At 44.8% G+C, this 19,861-nt stretch overlaps 1 protein-coding gene across 1 annotated transcript in view; it reads left to right on the top strand.

Moving 5' to 3' along the window:
• Positions 1-19,861, top strand: part of EML3 (EMAP like 3) — a 102,234-nt gene that overhangs the window by 59,466 nt on the left and 22,907 nt on the right. Inside the window, exons 11-14 of the mRNA XM_089652879.1 lie at positions 1,972-2,067; positions 6,342-6,476; positions 6,592-6,730; positions 13,951-14,102. Coding sequence (XP_089509005.1) covers positions 1,972-2,067; positions 6,342-6,476; positions 6,592-6,730; positions 13,951-14,102 — 522 coding nt within the window. The remainder of the gene's footprint in view (positions 1-1,971; positions 2,068-6,341; positions 6,477-6,591; positions 6,731-13,950; positions 14,103-19,861) is intronic.

Below are 19,861 nucleotides of genomic sequence, written 5' to 3'. Positions count from 1 at the left end.
CAGTCTCCAGTTTTAGAAAATCAACCTCAATATCTGATGGTGTAAATCCTTTGAAAGCTCATAAAAAGTGCTGGAGGGGCATAGCAGAGAGCCTCACTGAAGGCCAAGAACTGAGTGATCAGTGGTCTTTGATTGCTCAGTTCTCAGTCTTAGAGGCAGTGGGGGACAGATGCATCTTCGCTCTGATGCTGCATCCACCTAGGTAAGTATGATTATTTATTTTGAAATCCCAAACTTCTTTTTTTAATGTAAGTACTTGCAGTTGTCTTTCTATCAGCTTCTAGTAATCTCATGCATGGCATAATTTGGACTGGGAGAAATAACACCAGCCCTAGGAGCTATTAGGAAAGCCATGGGCCCACTCATCCCAGCATGCTCCACTATACCTAATAGCTAAATTATCATTTTGAATTGAAAGGCACTGTAAGTAGTATGATCCATACTGAAAAGGTGCACAAAGGATGGGTGCACTGTAAGAGTCAAGTTTAATATATTGAAGTGCAGGAATACACTCATTTATTGTGATCACTAGGTATACACAACTATGTATGGGCCAGTGAAGATTTCAGTAGTCAGGCCCCACTCTGCATTGTAGCTTTATACTTCTTCAGACTCTTTCCTTTCTTATTACCAGTACATTCATTTCTGGCAAAGCAGATGCTTAACCACTTGACGACCGGGCTATAGCCAAATAATGGCTACAGCGCAGTCATCTAGTTCTGGGAGGGCATCTTATGACATCCTGCAGAACCGTGCCCCGCACGCCTCCCCTGGGGCGCGCACCCAGGCGAGCTCTGTGATCGCTGTGTTCGTTGGACACAGCTGGTCACATGACATTCTAAAGGGCCAATCACAGTGCCCTTTTACCACATGATCAGCGTGTCCAATGGCACAGTTGATCACAGTGTAAATACAGTTGCTGCTTATCGGCTGCACTTTCCTCAAGCTGTCACAGCATGAAGAAAGAGAAGAGGCAGTAATGGGCAAGTGTATTTAAAAAATCAGAGGCAGTCCAGTGCAGCCCCCAGCCCCAAAAGTGTCCATCAGTGCTGCCAGTCAGTGTCCATCAATGCTGCCAGTCAGTGATCATCAGTGCCTCTAGTCAGTGTCTATCAGTGCCGCCTAACAGTGCCCATCAGTGCTACATATCAGTGCAACCTCATCAGTGCCTCCTTATCAGTGTTGCTTATCAGTGCTGCCTATCAGTGAAGCCTCATCAGTGCTACATATCAGTGCTAAATATCAATGCAATCTCATCAGTGCCTCTTTGTCAGTGCACATCAGTGCTGCCTATCTGTGCAGCCTCATCAGTGCTCATCAGTACTGCATATCAGTGCCCATCAGTGCAGCCTCATCAGCTCACATCAATAAAGGAGAATTACCTGTTTGCAAAATTTTATAACAGAAACTAAGGGGAAAAAATTTTTTTTTCAAAATTTTTTGGTCTTTTTGTGTTTGTTTAGCAAAAAATAAAAAAAACCCAGTGGTGATCTATATATCTAAAAGATAAAAATGTCATAAGTGTACAGTGTTGCATGACTGCACAATTGTCATTCAAATTGCAACAACTCTGAAAGCTGAAAATTGGCCTGGGCAGGAAGGGGGTGAAAGTGTCCGGTATTGAAGTGGTTAAAGCAATGTGATTGCTGCGAGGACATCAGATTCAGAAGATTAAAACACCAAATGCATTATCTGCAGAATTTGAATCGCTTTGGTCACAAAACACATTCTAAGCATATCAGAAAAAGATTTTCCACGCCCTTACATCTCTGACCTTTCCACATTCAGTATCACACCCCTGACAACAATCACAGGATTTTTTTTTTCTGCCAAAATGCTGCTGCCAGGAAGAAAGGCGACTAGGAGAGATGGCCAGATGTCCAGTGTGCATGGGGCCTGCTCCATTTTTTCTTGTGTTCCATGTCATCCTGTTAGTTATTTTAATGTTTCTTCTTTTTTTTCTGTTTCCAGGATTCGGGCTCATACCTCTGTGTTGTAGATGACTGTAATGAACACGTTTTGTCTGTCTGGGACACAGCCAAAGGAAATAAGATTGCAGAAACAAAGGTGTGTATGTATGACTAATGAGGACGATATCGGAGAATGAGGACATCCCAGAACACACTGGGGTTATTTACTAAAGCTGGAGAGTGCAAAATCAGGCTCACTTCTACTGAGAAACCAATCCGCTTCTAACCTCAGTTTGTTCAATTAAGTTGGCAATAAAACCTGGAAGCTGATTGGTTTCTATGCAGACATGAGCCTGATTTTGAACACTCCAGCTTTAGTAAATAACCCCAGTGTTAGATCTGTCAGAGAAAACATCAGTCAGGCCAGAAATTCACCAGGACACATACATTACACTGGGCTGTGTGATCATGGGGTATAGCACCACTTGTGATGAATGTTGGGAACTCCTGGGAAGCAGCTGATTGCCACTTCGGCCCCTTTCACACGGGCGTTCCATTTTTTTTTTCATCAGTTCAGTCACATTTTTCCCAAGAAAAAACGGATCAGTTCACATCAGTTTTTCATCAGCTTACATCCATTTTTCATCAATTTTTTCATCCGTTTTCTATTCCGTTGACATCCGTTTTCATCCATTTACATCCGTTTTTCATCCATTTACTATCATTTTTGTCCGTTTACATCTGTTTTCATCCATTTTTATCCGTCTTTCATCCGTTCCATTTTTTTTAATGGAAGAAAAATAGGTTTTTCTTCCGTTCAAAAACCAAATGTTAATGGATGCGGACATTAACAGATGTAAACAGATGATCGTCCGTTTACATCCACTAGTCTATAGAAATACATGGGTGTCAGTTTTTCATCAGTTTACATCCGTTTTTCATAAGTTTACGTCCTTTTTTCATCTGTTTTTTCATCAGTTTACGTCCATTTTTCATCCATTGTTTTAATCCGTTTTTCATCAGCTTACATCCATTTTTCCTCCGTTTGTCATCCGTTTTTCATCTGTTTACATCTGTTTTTTTGTCCATTTACATCCGTTTTCATCCGTTGTTTGGTCTGTTTACATCCGTTTTTGTCTGTTTACATCTGTTTTTCATCCGTTTACATCCGCTTTTCATGCATCCCATTTTTTTTACTGGAAGAAAAATAGGGCTTTCTTCCATTCAAAGAAACGGATGTTAACGGATGCGGACATTAACCATTTGGCAACCTCGCTATAGCCGAATGACGACTACAGCGCAATTCTCCAATCCTGGGAGGGTGTCATATGACATCCTCTCAGAACGCGTCCTCCCGCGTGCCCCCGGCGAGCTTAATTATCGATGTGTCCTACAGACACAGCTGATCATGTGATGTGGTAAAAGGCCAATTACAGCAGCTGCACTTTCCTCACGCTGTCACAGTGCCGCCTATCAGTGTCCATCAGTACTGCCCATCAGTGCTGCCTATCACTGCCCATCATTGTTGCATATCAGTGCCACCTATCAGTGCTCATCAGTGCTGCCTATCAGTGCTCATGAGTGCGGCCTATCAGTGCAGCCTCATCAACGCACATCAGAGAAGGAGAAAAATTACCTGTTTGAAAAATTTTATAATAGAAAAAAGAAAAACATTTTTTTTTACAATTCTTTTGCCCTTTTTCAGAATTTTCATCGGGTTAACACTGCATATGTGAACAGCCTCAATAGAAACTCATGTTCTTTCACTCGTCATGCGATTCCATGCTTTATGAAACACATCATAAATCGCATCAGTGTGAACCAGGGCATTTATCATGGGGGCAGTGTGAATGAGTCCTCAGTCTGTACAATAAAGTATTGTACAGACTTATTTGCATGATAGAAGCCAAAAAAGTTATTTCAACTTTCACAACAAACAAACAAACAGAACAATAGCTAGCTTTTCACATTATGTATTTATTGCTGAAAGTGTTACTAAACCCAGGACCCTGCATTCACTATATCTGGTCTTCCAGAACATAGAACATGGAAATTGAATTAATTTAGTAAATATAAACTGCTAAATACCTTTTTCTCATCAGCAATTAGAGCAGTCTTATGACTTCCATCAGTGTCCATCAAAGCACTGGTGAAAGCTTGTAAGAGCAGTTTTCATTCTGCTCCAGGAGGATGCAGAACCCCTGACCTCTGTCTGGACAATGCTGATTGGCCCTGTGCCGATCACATGTACTCTCCTAAGGACAAAAAAACCTCTCTGGCAATACACACTAAACTGGGCATGTGCAAAGTGTCTCCACACCATATGTCTTATCAGGTGATAAGAGGGGGACACTGGAAGAAGGGGAGGATCAGAGAAGAGAGGATCAAACAGCATTTTTACACAAAGCAGAGGACTGACCCCTTAGGTTCCACAATGAGTATAAGCATGCTTTATATACAGACTGCTTTTACTGTTGTGGGTTTAGTAACACTTGAAGTTGGTTCTTCCAGTTCTACTTTTATACCTGAAAAATAAATACTTTCTTCCTGATAGATCAGTAAGGATCTTGATAGATCAGTAAGGCTAGGTTCACATGTGTGTGGTGCGGCTGTGGATCCGCATGAAAATTCGTGCAGCCACACCACCCTCACAGAGAAATGCAGACCCGTGGGCGGGTGCCATTAATTCTAATGTCATGCTGCCTGTACTGGAAAATGCAACTATACTGGGAACCGAGGTTCCCGTGCGGGCTGCGTTTTCAGAAGTGCAGGGACTTCTTCCCTGTGTGTCACGGGAGTCCATTCAAATGAATGGGCTCTCGTGCCCACGCAAAACGTGGCCCGCACGGCCGCATATATGTGAACCAGGGCTAAGGCTTGATTTCTATTTGGTTTTCTTCAGTTCTTGTTTAACATGCTCGTAGTATTTTCAGTTTGGAGATCTAATTAAATGAAAACTCCTCAGGAAATGTATTAAAAACACTTTAACATATATTCATTTAAAAATCACTAAGGGTATGTTCACATCAAATGTGGTGGGAGTGCGTTGGGTGTCTATTCCAGCACAGGCCCACCAGCATGGTCTCCTATGTACCCAGTCCACGCCGCTGCACTGCGCAGGCACAGTACACTGAGAAAAGGTACTGCATGCAGTAATTATTATCAGTGCAGCGCGGTCAGAGGCCATCCACTGCCTTGCACCGTACGACCGGCAATTGAACTTTATGAGATGTCTTTGTGACATCTTAATAAACTTCATTAAAAAAAATAGGCTGAGCCCAACACATCTTAGCTGTGCCGAGCTTAGCCGGACCGCATGGCACACCAGCCGCTGTACTGCAATGCAGCAGCTGGTGGTAACCAGATCTCAGTTACTTTTGTTTTAGACAGGTAGAATACAAATACACAAATGCAAAAATGTCTGTGCTCACCCTGAACCCCCTCAATCCAAGTTGCTGTATTATTATCTAATATTTTCAGTTGCTCACGCTCCGTTGGTGTGCACTGGGGAAGATTATATTTTATTTTATTTATTTATTTATTTATTACAGGTACTTATATAGCGCCATCAATTTACGCAGCACTTTATATATATATTGTACATCCACTTCAGTCCCTTAAGCTGGCCATACACGTATAGATTTTCATTCAAGAATTTTCGTTTCAAGAATAGTCGTTTGATTTCCTAACCATTAGTGGGGTCAATTCAATGTTTGTTTTCGACCACAGTGATGGGAAAATTCGAAAGGGGCGGGAAATAAATCTTTTCTCGATCAAACAAATTTTTGGCCAGCATATGTGGTTATCGTTCAGAAATTACATTCATTTTAAACTCGAATGTTAAAAGCAAAAGACAATTTTCGAACGACATTCATCCAACCGCCGAATGTTCAAAGAATTTGTCCGAAAATCTACACATGCATGGTCAATCTAAGGTCTAAGGTCCCTAACTTACACTCATACATACACATACTAGGGCCAATTTAGACAGGATCCAATTAACCTACCTTTGTAGTGTGGGAGGAAATTGGAGTACCTGGAGGAAACCCACACAGACACAGGGAGAACATGCAAACTCCAGACAGGTGGTGTTGTGGTTGGGATTTGAACTGACGACACTAGTACTGCCAGGTGGAAGTTCTAACCAGTTGTGCTGCCATATGAAGAGAGTGGCACTTGCTGGGAGAAAATGATGAATATGAAATATCACAATGTAGTATTTTTTTTTTACCTAGTTACAAAATAAGTTGTAAACATTTATTTTTTCAATTCCTAAAAAATGTAAGTATATAAAAACAAGATAGAGGGCCTACAAGAGGCTGAATTACAAAATATTTGTAAGGTAAAAGAGTACCTATATTCATGTTTCATCTGTGTACTTGATTAGCTGGAGCTGCCCTTTAAATAAATACAAGTCTTTTATATCTGTAGTGTACAAATGAACCAGTTCTATGCGTGGCCTTCAATCCAGTGGACAGCAATTATATTGTCACCGTGGGCAAGTCTCACGTGCACTTCTGGACCTGGAGTGGAACATCACTGACAAAGAAACAGGGAATTTTTGGGGTATGTGCTTTGGTTTGTTCCATTCCACTGTGTCCTCTTAATAAAGCATTTTACTTTCTTTCTCACTTTTTCTTTCTCATCTACTAATGGTTGTCTTGCTGTCTCTGTTGATTAGAAGTTTAAAAAGCCACGGTATGTGCAGTGTTTACTGTTTGACCGAACTGGGGATGTCCTCACTGGAGATTCAGAGGGACAGATATTGACCTGGGGAAGAAGTGCAGCAGATACAAGGACTTTAGGAAAAGGTGCAAAAGGTGAGATCTGATACATTATGGCACAGATAATAATAACCATCTTTGGAAATTCCCATCATTGTGTTTAACCTTTTTACTACCAGGTGGTTAAAATCTACACTATATTGCCAAAAGTATTGGGACGCCTGCCTTTACACGCACATGAACTTTAATGGCATCCCAGTCTTAGTCCGTAGGGTTCAATATGGAGTTGGCCCACCCTTTGCAGCTATAACAGCTTCAACTCTTCTGGGAAGGCCGTCCACAAGGTTTAGGATTGTGTCTATGGGAATGTTTGGCCATTCTTCCAGAAGCGCATTTGTGAGGTCAGGCACTGATGTTGGCCGAGAAGGCCTGGCTTGCAGTCTCCACTCTAATTCATCCCAAAGATGTTCTATTGGGTTGAGGTCAGGACTCTGTGCAGGCCAGTCAAGTTCCTCCGCCCCAAACGCACTCATTCATGTCTTTATAGACCTTGCTTTGTGCACTGGTGCGCAGTCATGTTGGAATAGGAACGGGCCATCCCCAAACTGTTCCCACAAAGTTGGGAGCATGAAATTGTCCAAAATGTCTTGGTATGCTGATGCCTTCTGAGTTCTCTTCACTGGAACTAGGGGGCCAAGGCCAACCCCTGAAAAAGAACCCCACACCATAATATCACCCCTCCACCAAACTATTCACTTGGCACAGTGCAGTCAGGCAAGTACCGTTCTCCTGGCAACCATCAAACACAGACACGTCCATCAGACTGCAAGACAGAGAAGCGTGATTCGTCACTCCAGAGAACACGTCTCCACTGCTCTAGAGTCACCACTGCATCCGACGCTTTGCTTTGCACTTGGTGATGTAAGGCTTGGATGCAGCTGCTCGGCCATGGAAACCCATTCCATGAAGCTCTCTATGCACTGTTGTTGTGCTAATCTGAAGGCCACATGAAGTTTGGAGGTCTTTTGCTATTGACTCTGCAGACAGTTGGCGACTTCTGCGCACTGTGCGCTTCAGCATGCACTTACCCCACTCTGTCATTTTATGTGGCCTACCACTTTGTGGCCGATTGCTGTTGTTCCCAGTTGCTTCCACTTTGTTATAATACCACTAACAGTTGACAGTGGAATATTTAGTAGCAAGGAAATTTCACAGATGGACTTATTGCACAGATGGCAACCTATCACGGTGCCACGCTTGAATTCACTGAGCTCCTGAGAGCAACCCATTCTTTCACAAATGTTTGTAGAAGCAGTCTGCATGCCTAGGGGCTTAATTTTATACACCTGTGGATATGGAGGTGATTGGAACACCTGAATCCAATGATTTGACGGGGTGTCCCAATACTTTTGACAATATAGTGTAGCTTACAGGAACCGTTTTTGCAATGAAATGAAGTGTAGGAAATCATAAATACTGTTTTTTGTAGGTTATCTCCTTTTAGAAAGCAGATGGCATTTAGTGAATTTTGAAATCTGTATTGTGAGTTTTATTGATGTGAAAACATGAAAACTGGTCTCTCCACCTGGGGTAGAAGAATAAGGGCCCGTTCACACTTGACTTTATTTCTAACTCTTGCCAAACGCCCCTATAGCATTTGACAGGCGTTTGGGAAGCGCTTCCCAAATGCCCTATGCGTGGTTTTGAGGCGTTTGATAGACGTTTGCCAGGCGTTAAACCGCACCACAAATGCCTATAATGAAGTTAAATGGTATTAATGCTCCTCAAACGCCTTGCAACCGCCTCACAACCGCGTTGAAACCGCACTGCAAACGCCTCCCAGGCGTTGAGGAGCGGCACCATAGACTTGAATGGGAGGCTTCAACTCCTCCTGACTTGACATGAGGCACCAGTTTTGCCACGATGCAACGCTAACGCTTCAGTTTGAACAGCACTGTGTGCTGCCATGTGCAGAATTTTCATAGGCGTTTGAGAAGCATTAAAAACGCTTCCCAAACGCCTGTCTGATGCCTGCTGACAAAGCTAGTGTGAACGTAGCCTTAAAGTTAAAAGGTGTGGCAGTGAAAGGGTTATTAAATTGTACTTAATACTTTGCAATTATACGCAACAGAGTCTCTCCATTCCACAGAGACCTATTTTGTCCAGGAGCTGCAGAGTGAAATCCAGTACTGGAGCTCCTCCAGCTGGAAATAGCAGTGAGTGTATTGTATGTCTAGAAGAGAAGGCCTCTGTATAATTACTAGTGGAGGGTGGGAGTCTGATGCAGTGGATGTATTTCACCATTTGAAAATCTACCAAGAACAAGCATGTGGCAAATTAAGTCAGAAAGTCAGGACTGCAGATCTGGTGTACCTGTCCTTGTTCTGTGACTCATAGTATTGAACCCTCAAATGTGAGAGAGCCTGGGGAGCAGGCAGGCAGTGAGGGAAACTGGAGTGTGGAGCTTAAGAGGGGACCGGGAGGAGGGGGCCCACCTACAGGCTGGTGCTGAATGGGAGGTTCTTCACTGCCTCAGCGTCTCCATGGAAGGACAGTCTGTACAGCAGGGAAGGAGCCAGCCCAGCAAAATGCCTGAAGGCAGCCACCAACCCACTCAGCTTACAGGAGAGAACAGTGTGAGTACTCCCATACCCCCGGGACCAGATAAGGGGAGAAAGAGGTCAGGTGCAATACCCAACTAGCTTCTTAGCTTCTCATCTGGAACTGCTCAATTGGCAGCTCTTGGGCTCCCTTGCTCAGGGATACCCTCAGGTAGCTGGGTGAAGGGGAGAAATCTTCTGGGGTTTGAGTAGGTACTCTATAGAGCCATTAGTGCTCTCAAAGAAGAGACTGTTGCTACCCGCATTTTTGTACAAGGAGTTTTGTTGCTAAGGAGTTTGACCTCAAGTTCTGCAGTTCCTCGTGCATCCCATATACCCCTAGGCCCCATCCAAGTTCCAAACCCCATTAACAAAATGTTTAATGACTCCCGTGTGCAAAGTGTGGAAGAAAATGCATGTTGCCTGGCTGTGCAGCGCTAAAGGGACACCCAAAACTCAGCGACTCCTAACCTCCTGCATTCAGAATGCATCAGGCTGGCCAATTGGCGTGGGGCCAAGAAGCAAGTGGAGATCAGTGGAGTAGTGGTGTCTACTTTATTGGCCATGTATGGTTTATACATAGTTACATTGGTCCAAGCTATGTAAAAATATTTACCATGCCTGGAATTCTTCTTTAACATACACTTTCATAAGGGACCAAAGGGGAGAAAAGAAAAGAAACTATTTTTTAGGACTTAGGCCCCATTCACACCTGAGTGTTTTGTAGCACGAAGATCCAAAATGCTCAGGGAGAAAAATCAATATTACTCTATGGAGATAGTTCACATCTCCACTCCAAGTGGCCTGAAGCAGAACGCCTGAAGCTCAAAAAAGTTTTGAAGCTACTTTTGTAGCTCCATTCAGGCAGATTGATGCATTTTTGGTGCATTTTCATTCCCACATAAATACATGGAAATGCACAAATTCATGTGCTTTCGCACGTTTTGTCACAAGAGCAAGAGTTTTTCTGGCAAAAATTGATGTCACAGATGAAATTTTTCTCTATGGGCTAATACAAAAATGCCAGAACTCAAAATGCCCGAAAATGCCTGAACAAATCGCGCACAAACGTTTGCAAACGCAAAACAACGTGCAACAAAGTGTGCGAAAAATGCACAAAAACACTATACTCAGATGTGAATGGATCCTTACATAGACATCAAAGTCAAGTCAAGAGGTAAGGATACATTTTACATCATGGGTATGATGGTATCCATTTTTATTTACATTTTACTTTTGATGCCAAACTGAGCAGTAGTAGATTTCAGTTATAAAGCTTTTTTTTTTTTGTTATAAAAGTGGGAAAGTTAGAACTTGAAATAACCCAGATACGACCGAGGCTATATTTTTCCTGTTTCTCCCACTGGCAGCAAATAGCATTTTTATTTTATCCTTTGGATTTAATGAAAAACAAAAGCATAATTCCAGATCCCGAAATGATTCTGTTAATAATGAAACCCTTGAGAATATAAGACTTACCGTAGTTTATGGTCAGCTTGGAACATGAATATATATTAGTAGAATTACAAGAAGCATACTCGCAATCACAGTAGTATTCTTTGGAAATATAGCTTTACAGCCAAATGGTGACACACACTTCCTTCCTTCCTGCGCATTAAGCTGCCCACTGCCAATCCCACAAATACAACTGTATTAGAGAAACGAAATAGACACAAAACAAAATAAATCCTTCCTTGCCAATGCAGTTCCACAAGCTTGACGTAAAGTATAAACCAGGTTTTCTGGAATGTTCACACCTGCTGTAATGTTACAAACAACAGCGATTGCCCAAATATAATATTTGACGCACAAATTTATTTTTATTTCAGGTACTTATATAGCGCCAATTTACGCAGCGCTTTACATATATATTGTACATTCACATCAGTCCCTAACCCTCAAGGGGTGTACAATCTAAGGTCCCTAACTCACATTCATACATACACATACTAGGGCCAATTTAGACAGGAGCCAATTAACCTACCAGCATGTCTTTGGAGTGTGGGAGGAAACCAGAGTACCCGGAGGAAGTCCACGCAGGCACAGGGAGAACATGCAAACTCCAGGTAGGTGGTGTCGTGGTTGGGACTTGAACCAACGACACTAGTACTGCCAGGTGGAAGTGCTAACCATTTAGCCAATGTGCTGCCCAAATAAAATAAAACAAATAAAATTCTTCTTTAAGAGATTGGTTCACATTACAAAAATGCACCCTGGATGCATTTCTCCGTGAGCATTTTTTATGCGTTTTCAATTTGTTCAGTGTGTTTTTGATGCGTTTTGTAGTGTTCCCGTACTGTTCAATGCAGAAAATATGCAGCATGTTCTAATTTTTTTTCTTTGCTGCACTGGTGTGGACTATGCCATTGGAACCCATATAATTTTCTGTGCATGTGTGTTTAATGCAGGAAAAAGCGCTCTCAACTCTGTTTGGTGTGAACCAGCCCAGAAAGTTAAAGTGCTACTAAACCCAGGACCCTGCATTCACTCTGTCTGGTCTCCCACAGTACACAGAACATGAATTATTTTAGTAAATATAAACGGCTAAATACCTATTCTCATCAGCAGTTAGAGCAGTCTTGTGACTTCAACAAAGTATTGGTTAATGCTTGTAGGAGGAGTTTCCTTTCTGCTCTAGGAGGATGCAGAACCCCTGACCTCTGTCTGGACAGTGCTGATTGGCTTTGTGCTGATCACATGCACTCTCCCAAGAAAAAAAAAATCTTCTCTAGCAACACACACTAAACTGAGCATGTGCATGTGGCTACGGGTTCAGTTTGTCTTATCAGGTGGACATTTGAACAAGAGGAGGGGCAGAGGAAACAGGATCAAACGACTTTTTTACACAATGCAGAGGATTAACCCCTTAGGTTCCACAGTGAGTATAACAAGCATGCTTTACTGCATATACAGACTGATTTTACTGTTGTGGTTTTAGTAACACTTTAAATGCAAAGACTGGATTCACATTTGTGCGTTATGGTAACTCACAGTAAAATGTGTGTTTATTGATCACTACTGCTACACACATTAAATTGGTTCCTTCGAGAGTTTTTTGGATTCTTCTTTTCCCTTTCAGTCACCCATCTCTTCTCTCCTACAAATCCAACTATCTTGTAACACTCTTAAGATTTTCTCCTTTTAAGTCCTCATAAACACTGGACATTTTTACAGCAGTTTTTGGCTTTTGATGTTTTTTTTTCCACAGTCAATAAACTCCCCAGCATGTTATCCCATGTGTCCATGCACACATAGACTGTAATCAACATTTTTTGGCTGGAAAAAAACCCAGGATTAGCTGTAAAAATTCTCTGAAAAATGCAGAAAAATGCGGTAATGCGCCACAAACCGGCGTTTTTGGACTTTTTTTTACCAAAAAAAAATTTTTTTTGTTAAAAAAACGCAAACGTGGAAAAATGCTGTTAAACGACACTAAACACTAATGCAAAAATGCTAAAAAAAACTGGAAAACTTTAAACAGCTAACATTACCAGCGTTATCAAAACGTCCAGTGTGCATGAGGACTCAGGTCTCATGCACACTGGACGTTATAAAAACGCCAGCGGCGTTAGCTGTAGAATGCTGCAATAAAAACGTGAGTTTTTTTTGTGTTTTTAGCATTTTTTGCATTAGCTTTTTTCAGCGTTCTTTAGTGTTTTTCAGCGTTATACTCAAAATAATACTAGTAATAGTTATACCCACAATATCTTCAGGCTGAAAAATGCTCATAAACGCCAGATAGCTGCATTTTTTTAGCGGTTTTCAGCTTTTATCTGCGTTTTTCAGCTTTCATCAGCGTTAGAGCAATTTTTACAGCTAAACAAACTCCTCTTGAAACCCACTAGTTCTGCGGTGTTATTTCCTAGGCAGAAAACGCTCCTGCCAAAAAACACTGAGTAAAGCCTATGTGTGCATGAATACATAGGACAACATGCTAGAGAGTTTACTGACTATAGAAAAAAATGCCAGAAGCCAAAAACAGCCACTGTAAAAAAGTCCAGTGTGTATGAGGACTAAGTGCTAGGATTCCAGCCACTGGTTTTCTTAGTGGTATTCAAGCACCTTGCTTGTTGCAGGGATATTGTATATCTATGGTAGTATCTCAATCCTAGATACTCTGTATGCATTTCTTGCTTTGGTATTGTAATCACATACACCATAAGTCCTCATGCACACTGGACATTTTGATAGTGCTGGTAGTGTTTTTGCCGCGTTTATCTGCGTTTTCCTGTGTTTTCCCATTTTTCTGCATTTGCGTTTTTTAGCTTTTTTCCCCCCAAATTTTTTTGGAGTAAAAAAAAATCCCAAAACACTGGTTTGTGGTGTTTTGCCGTGTTTTTCAGCATTAGACCGTCTTTACAGCTAAAATACTCCTCTAGAAACCCATTAGTCCTGGGTTTTTTTCCAGTCAAAAAACATCCCAGCCAAAAAACGTTGATTACAGTCTGTGTGCATGGACACATAAGATAACATGCTGGGGGGATTACTAGCTGTAGAAAAAAATGTCAAAAGCCAAAAAGCATCAAGTGTGCGTGAGGACTTATGTGTAAGTAATTGAAAACTTTTGAATAAACAGTGATTTAAAAAAAATCTGTTTGGAGTCCAACCATATCTAGCTAATAGTGCAGTTGGCAGTTCATCTTTATTTCTGTTTGTTGGACAGAGCCAGTGCTGAGAGTTTTCTTACTAACTGTTCCATATTAACTTTCTTCGCAGACACGTATCAGATATTACGCCACACACGTGCCCATGATGGTAGTGTGTCTTCACTTACTGCTCTCAGAGGGGGGTCTGTCCTCAGTTCAGGAGGGAAGGACAAACGTTTGGTGCTATGGAGTGACACACTGACCCAACTTAAAGAATGTGAGGTGAGAAGGAAGAAAATGTCATGGGTAATATTACCATCTATTCTCCAGTGCTTTGACATCCTTACATCAGGCTATACAGTGGGAGTTTTAATACTTCAGACATTGCTTTGTATGGAAAATGAGATGTGACTGTAATTAGCTTGTTATAAAAGGAGATCTGTGTCCGTAATGGACAAAGCAACAGGTTTACTTTAATATCCCCCTCCCTGGTAAGCAGCACATACTACAGCTTCCTATAGAGCAGGGGTCTTCAAACTGTGGCCTGTGGGCTGATTGTGGCCCTTTGCTTGCCTTTATCCGGCCCTTGGGGCACAATTCCTTCCACTGACACCAAAGACGGGGCACTATTCCTTCCACTGACACCAAAGACGGGGCACTTATTCCTCCCATTGACACCAGAGATTGGCCACTATTCTTCCCACTGACACCAGTGATTGGGCACTATTCCTCCCACCAATACCAATGATGGGGCACTATTCCTTCAACTGTCATTAATGATGGGGCCCCATTCCTCCCACTGATACCAATGATGGGGCACTATTCCTCTCACTGACACAAATGATGGGGTACTATTCCTCCCACTGACACAAATGATGGGGTACTATTCCTCCTACTGACACCAATGATGGGGCACCATTCCTCCCACTGACACCAATGATGGGGCACTATTCCTCCCACTAACACCAATGATGAGGCACTATTCCTCCCACGGATACCAATGATGAGGCACCATTCCTCCCACTGACACCAATGATGGGGCACTATTCCTCCCACTTGCACCAATGATGGGGCACCATTCCTCCCACTGACACTAATGATGGGGCACCATTCCTCCCACTGACACCAATGATGGGGCACTATTCCTCCCACTGACTCCAATGATGGGGCACTATTCCTCCCACGGACACCAATGATGGGGCATTATTCCTCCCACTGACAACAATGATGGGGCACTATTCCTCCCATTGAATAACAAGCCTATGGCATTGTTTACTCCCAGGTAAGAGTCGTGGTGTTTTTTTTTTTAAGTTGATACCAAAGCATTTTTTTATACTCGCTCTGGCCACAGTCTGGCCCCCCTGAAGTTTGATGGGCACTAAACTGGCCCTTTGTTTCAAAAGTTTGTAGACCCCTGCTATAGAGCCTCGGTGCTCCATTCAGCCTCTGGGGTCAAACAAAACACTCAATACTTCCAGGTATGGAGCAACTTTTGAGTCACTCTTCCGCTCACAGACAGTGCTGGTGATCCAGTGCTATAACCATCGGGTGGGTAGACAGTTCAAGCTCGGTGTTCCACATTCTGACCAGTGTGACTTGACACACAAGGTTTTGTTCTGGGTTCCTGCTGACTGAATGCAATAAAAGGTAGGTACATGCTGCTGAATGAACCTGTTTCTTTGCCCTGAATTGGTAAAGCACTAGGACAACTGGGAGGAACTTCAGTCATTTATAAAAAAAAAATGAAAGGACGTCACCTACAAATATCGTAGCTGCTGAGTTTTAATAAACAGGAACTCACCAGTCCAGCACTATTTTCACCTGGGCCAGTTCTTTGCCAGGTCTTTGGGACCCTGGTGTCACCATCTTGGCTGGGGGAAGCCGGCTGTGACTCCCCACTGCACATCCAAGAGATGTGCTGCTCTTGTAGACTATTAGGTGGGGGCTGAACTTCTGCCTAGGTATGAAAAGTGGAAGTGGGACTGGCTACCTGTCAATAGGTACCCATTCCCAGAAAAAAACCCCAAAACGTTCAATTATAGAAGAGGAGGTGGGAAGGATGAGGATGAGCAAAACTTCCTCTTTTCTACGTAAAATTGAAAAGTCATTGATGAGTCAAACCCAGTATATTTGGAGCTTTCTGCGCCCAGTTGCAACAAATATTTCTTCCTGCAAGATTGCCTCCTAAACCAGCGGTAGATTGCCACTTGACAATGGTTTCATGGTGTGATCTCCCTTAGGCCTCATACACACAGGACACTTTCTTAACTCCCCTAGAAGCCTTTCCTCCTGGCAGCAGCGTTTTGGCAAAAAATATGCTTGATGCTTGTAAAAATGTGTAACGAGGTCAGGCATTTGGGCATCAATTAATTTCATTGTCCAGGATAATTTTTAATTAATTGACTCTCAAGCGCTAAACGCACCGAGTATTAATGTGCGTTTAGACGCATTTCTACGCATTTAGAAGCATCAAGCATTTTTTCTGCCATAACTCTGCTGCTCCTGGATGCACTGGCAGTAAGTTTCTTTTTCTTGCATTTAAACTCTCCTGCCACTATAAAGTTTATGTGTGAATTGACACATAGGCTAACATGCAGGGCAGTTTAGAGGCAGAAAAAAAACACAATGTCAGACGCCCCTAGGAGCAGCTGTAAAAATATCCAAAGTGCATGAGGCCTTATTGTGTTTTTGTGACAGGTCCCCTTTACTTACATGTAACCTTCCTACTGTTGTGATAACATGTGATTGGCCATCCTAATTGTCTTTCAGTTTTTTCAGTTACATTATGGAAAGGGTTGTCAAGTGAAGCGCTGAACCTATTTCAGGAAGCAATGGGGTTGATTTACTAAATGCAAATAGACTGTGCACTTTGCAACGTGCAGTTGCTCCAGAGTTTGGTAAGTGAGGTAAAGCCTCCCTTTGAGAAGAATACCCAATCGCATGCACGGAAAATTTAAAAAAACTTAATTTTTGCTTGCACATGATTGGATGATGGAAGTCAGCAGAGCATCTGCTCATTTACTAAGCTCTGGAGCAACTGCACTTGCAAAGTGCACAGTCTAATTGCCTTTAGTAAACCAACCCCGATGTTTGTGGGGACAGAGAGATAGATGCAGCTGGAAAGAAGAGTTATGTAAAGTATTAAGTTCCAGCAGCTGCAGGGCACTTTTTAAATTGCTTCATGGTCAATACAGTTTTTTTGTATTTCAGTGATGAACCAAATTAGGTTTGCTTCGTGATTTACATTTCCAGGTGTTCTAAAAATATTAGTATGATCTTACATAATGTACCCAAATGTATACCTTGTGAAATTCATCTAGCAGAATTAAAGATGTACTTAGTGGCGTCCCTAGGGTTGGTGTCACCCAGTGCGGCAACACTTGGTTACACCCTCTCTCTCTGCGCTCTTTCCCCCCCTCTCTGCCCTCTTTCTCCCCCCCTGCCCTCTTCCCCCCCCCCTCTCTCTCTGCCCTCTTTCTCCCCTCCTCTCTCTCTCTGCCCTCTTTCTCCCCCACCTATCTCTGCCCTCTTTCTCCCCCCTCTCTCTCTGCCCTCTCCCCCCTCCTCTCTGCCCTCTTTCTCCCCCCTTCTCTCTCTGCCCTCTTTCTCCCCCCCCCTCTCTCTGCCCTCTTTCTCCCCCCCTCTCTCTGCCCTCTCCCCCCCCTCTCTGCCCTCTCCCCCCCCTCTCTCTGCCCTCTTTCTCCCCCCTCTCTCTCTGCCCTCTTTCTCCCCCACCTATCTCTGCCCTCTTTCTCCCCTCCTCTCTCTCTCTGCCCTCTTCCCCCCCCCTCTCTCTCTGCCCTCTTTCTCCCCCCTCTCTCTCTGCCCTCTTTCTCCCCCACCTATCTCTGCCCTCTTTCTCCCCCCCTCTCTCTCTGCCCTCTTTCTCCCCCCTCTCTCTCTGCCCTCTTTCTCCCCCCTCTCTCTCTGCCCTCTTTCTCCCCCCTCTCTCTCTGCCCTCTCCCCCCCCTCTCTCTGCCCTCTCCCCCCCCTCTCTCTGCCCTCTTTCTCCCCCCTCTCTCTCTGCCCTCTTTCTCCCCCACCTATCTCTGCCCTCTTTCTCCCCTCCTCTCTCTGCCCTCTTCCCCCCCCCCCTCTCTCTCTGCCCTCTTTCTCCCCCCTCTCTCTCTGCCCTCTTTCTCCCCCCTCTCTCTCTGCCCTCTTTCTCCCCCCTCTCTCTCTGCCCTCTTTCTCCCCCACCTATCTCTGCCCTCTTTCTCCCCCCTCTCTCTCTGCCCTCTCCCCCCCTCCTCTCTGCCCTCTTTCTCCCCCCCTCTCTCTCTGCCCTCTTTCTCCCCCCCTCTCTCTCTGCCCTCTTTCTCCCCCCTCTCTCTCTGCCCTCTCCCCCCCCTCCTCTCTGCCCTCTTTCTCCCCCCTTCTCTCTCTGCCCTCTTTCTCCCCCCCCCTCTCTCTGCCCTCTTTCTCCCCCCCTCTCTCTGCCCTCTTCCCCCCCCCCTCTCTGCCCTCTTTCTCCCCCCTTCTCTCTCTGCCCTCTCCCCCCCCCTTTCTCTGCCCTTTCTCCCCCCTCTCTCTCTGCCCTCTTCCCCCCCTCTCTCTCTGCCCTCTTTCTCCCCCCCTCTCTCTGCCCTCTTTCTCCCCCCCCTTTCTCCCGCCCTCCCCCCTTTCTCCCCCCTCTCTCTCTGCTCTCTTTATCCCCCTTCTCTCTCTGCTCTCTTTATCCCCCTTCTCTCTCTGCTCTCTTTCTCCCCCCCTCTCTCTCTGCCCTCTTTCTCCCCCTCTCTCTCTGCCCTCTTTCTCCCCCCTCTCTCTCTGCCCTCTTTCTCCCCCCTCTCTCTCTGCCCTCTTTCTCCCCCCTCTCTCTCTGCTCTCTTTCTCCCCCCCTTTCTCCCCCCTCTCTCTCTGCTCTCTTTCTCCCCCCCTTTCTCCCCCCTCTCTCTACTCTCTTTCTCCCCCCCTTTCTCCCCCCTCTCTCTCTGCTCTCTTTCTCCCCCCTTCTCTCTGTGCTCTCTTTCTCCCCCCTTCTCTCTGTGCTCTCTTTCTCCCCCCTTCTCTCTCTGCTCTCTTTCTCCCCCCTCTCTCTCTGCTCTCTTTCTCCCCCCCTCTCTCTCTGCCCTCTTTCTCCCCCCCCCCTCTCTCTCTGCCCTCTTTCTCCCCCCCTCTCTCTCTGCCCTCTTTCTCCCCCCCCCCTCTCTCTGCCCTCTTTCTCCCCTCTCTCTCTCTGCCCTCTTCCCCCCCCCCTTTCTGCCCCCTCTCTCTCTGCTCTCTTTCTCCCCCCTTCTCTCTCTGCTCTCTTTCTCCCCCCTTCTCTCTCTGCTCTCTTTCTCCCCCCCCTCTCTCTGCTCTCTTTCTCCCCCCCTCTCTCTCTGCTCTCTTTCTCCCCCCCCTCTCTCTCTGCCCTCTTTCTCCCTCCCTCTCTCTCTGCCCTCTTTCTCCCCCCCTCTGCCCTCTTTCTCCCCCCCCTCTCTTCGCCCTCTTTCTCCTCCCCCCTACCTACTACATGAAGCTGCAGTGCTTTCACCAGGGTCCGGGGAGTACACACTGACCTGCTGCATACTCTGCCCACCCCTCCAGCTCTCTGACTTCAGCACCCGTGGCAGGGATGTGGACCGGCCCCTCTGCTGAAACTCCGAGGAAGAGAGGTGTCCGAAGTGCCTGCCTCACTGTCCGTCCCTTCAATGCATTCTTACTTCAGCAGCAGCACATACAGGGACGGACTGAGCCTCCCATGGGGCCGGTAGTGACCCTGGGCCCTCGGTCAGTTCGTCCCTGGTGGAGCGGGTCCGGTGTCACCCCTGTGCAAAAGGTGTCACCTGGTGCGGTGCACCCCCCCCCCCCCCCGCAATTGCCTAGGGATGCACCTGACTGTACTCCAGGCAGATATAAAGGTTACAAATTAATGCATTAGATGTATTTTTTTAACTACTGGTAGTGTAAGTACCTACATTTGACTTGGTATCAGCCACTTGCAAGCCGCTCTACAGTAGTGCTCAGACTGGAAAAGGGAAAGGCAGCACAAAGAGACAGTCAATTGTGCTACAGTGCTTGTGTGCTATCAGGGTACATGCTGATTGTAGGAGAGA

This window comes from Staurois parvus, unplaced genomic scaffold (genome assembly GCF_062004578.1).
Source record: "Staurois parvus isolate SC_StPar_1 unplaced genomic scaffold, SC_StPar_1.0 ptg000694l, whole genome shotgun sequence".
NCBI lineage: Eukaryota > Metazoa > Chordata > Amphibia > Anura > Ranidae > Staurois > Staurois parvus.
The sequence above is the reverse complement of the archived record's forward strand: the minus strand, read 5'-3'. Positions and strand labels throughout refer to the sequence as shown.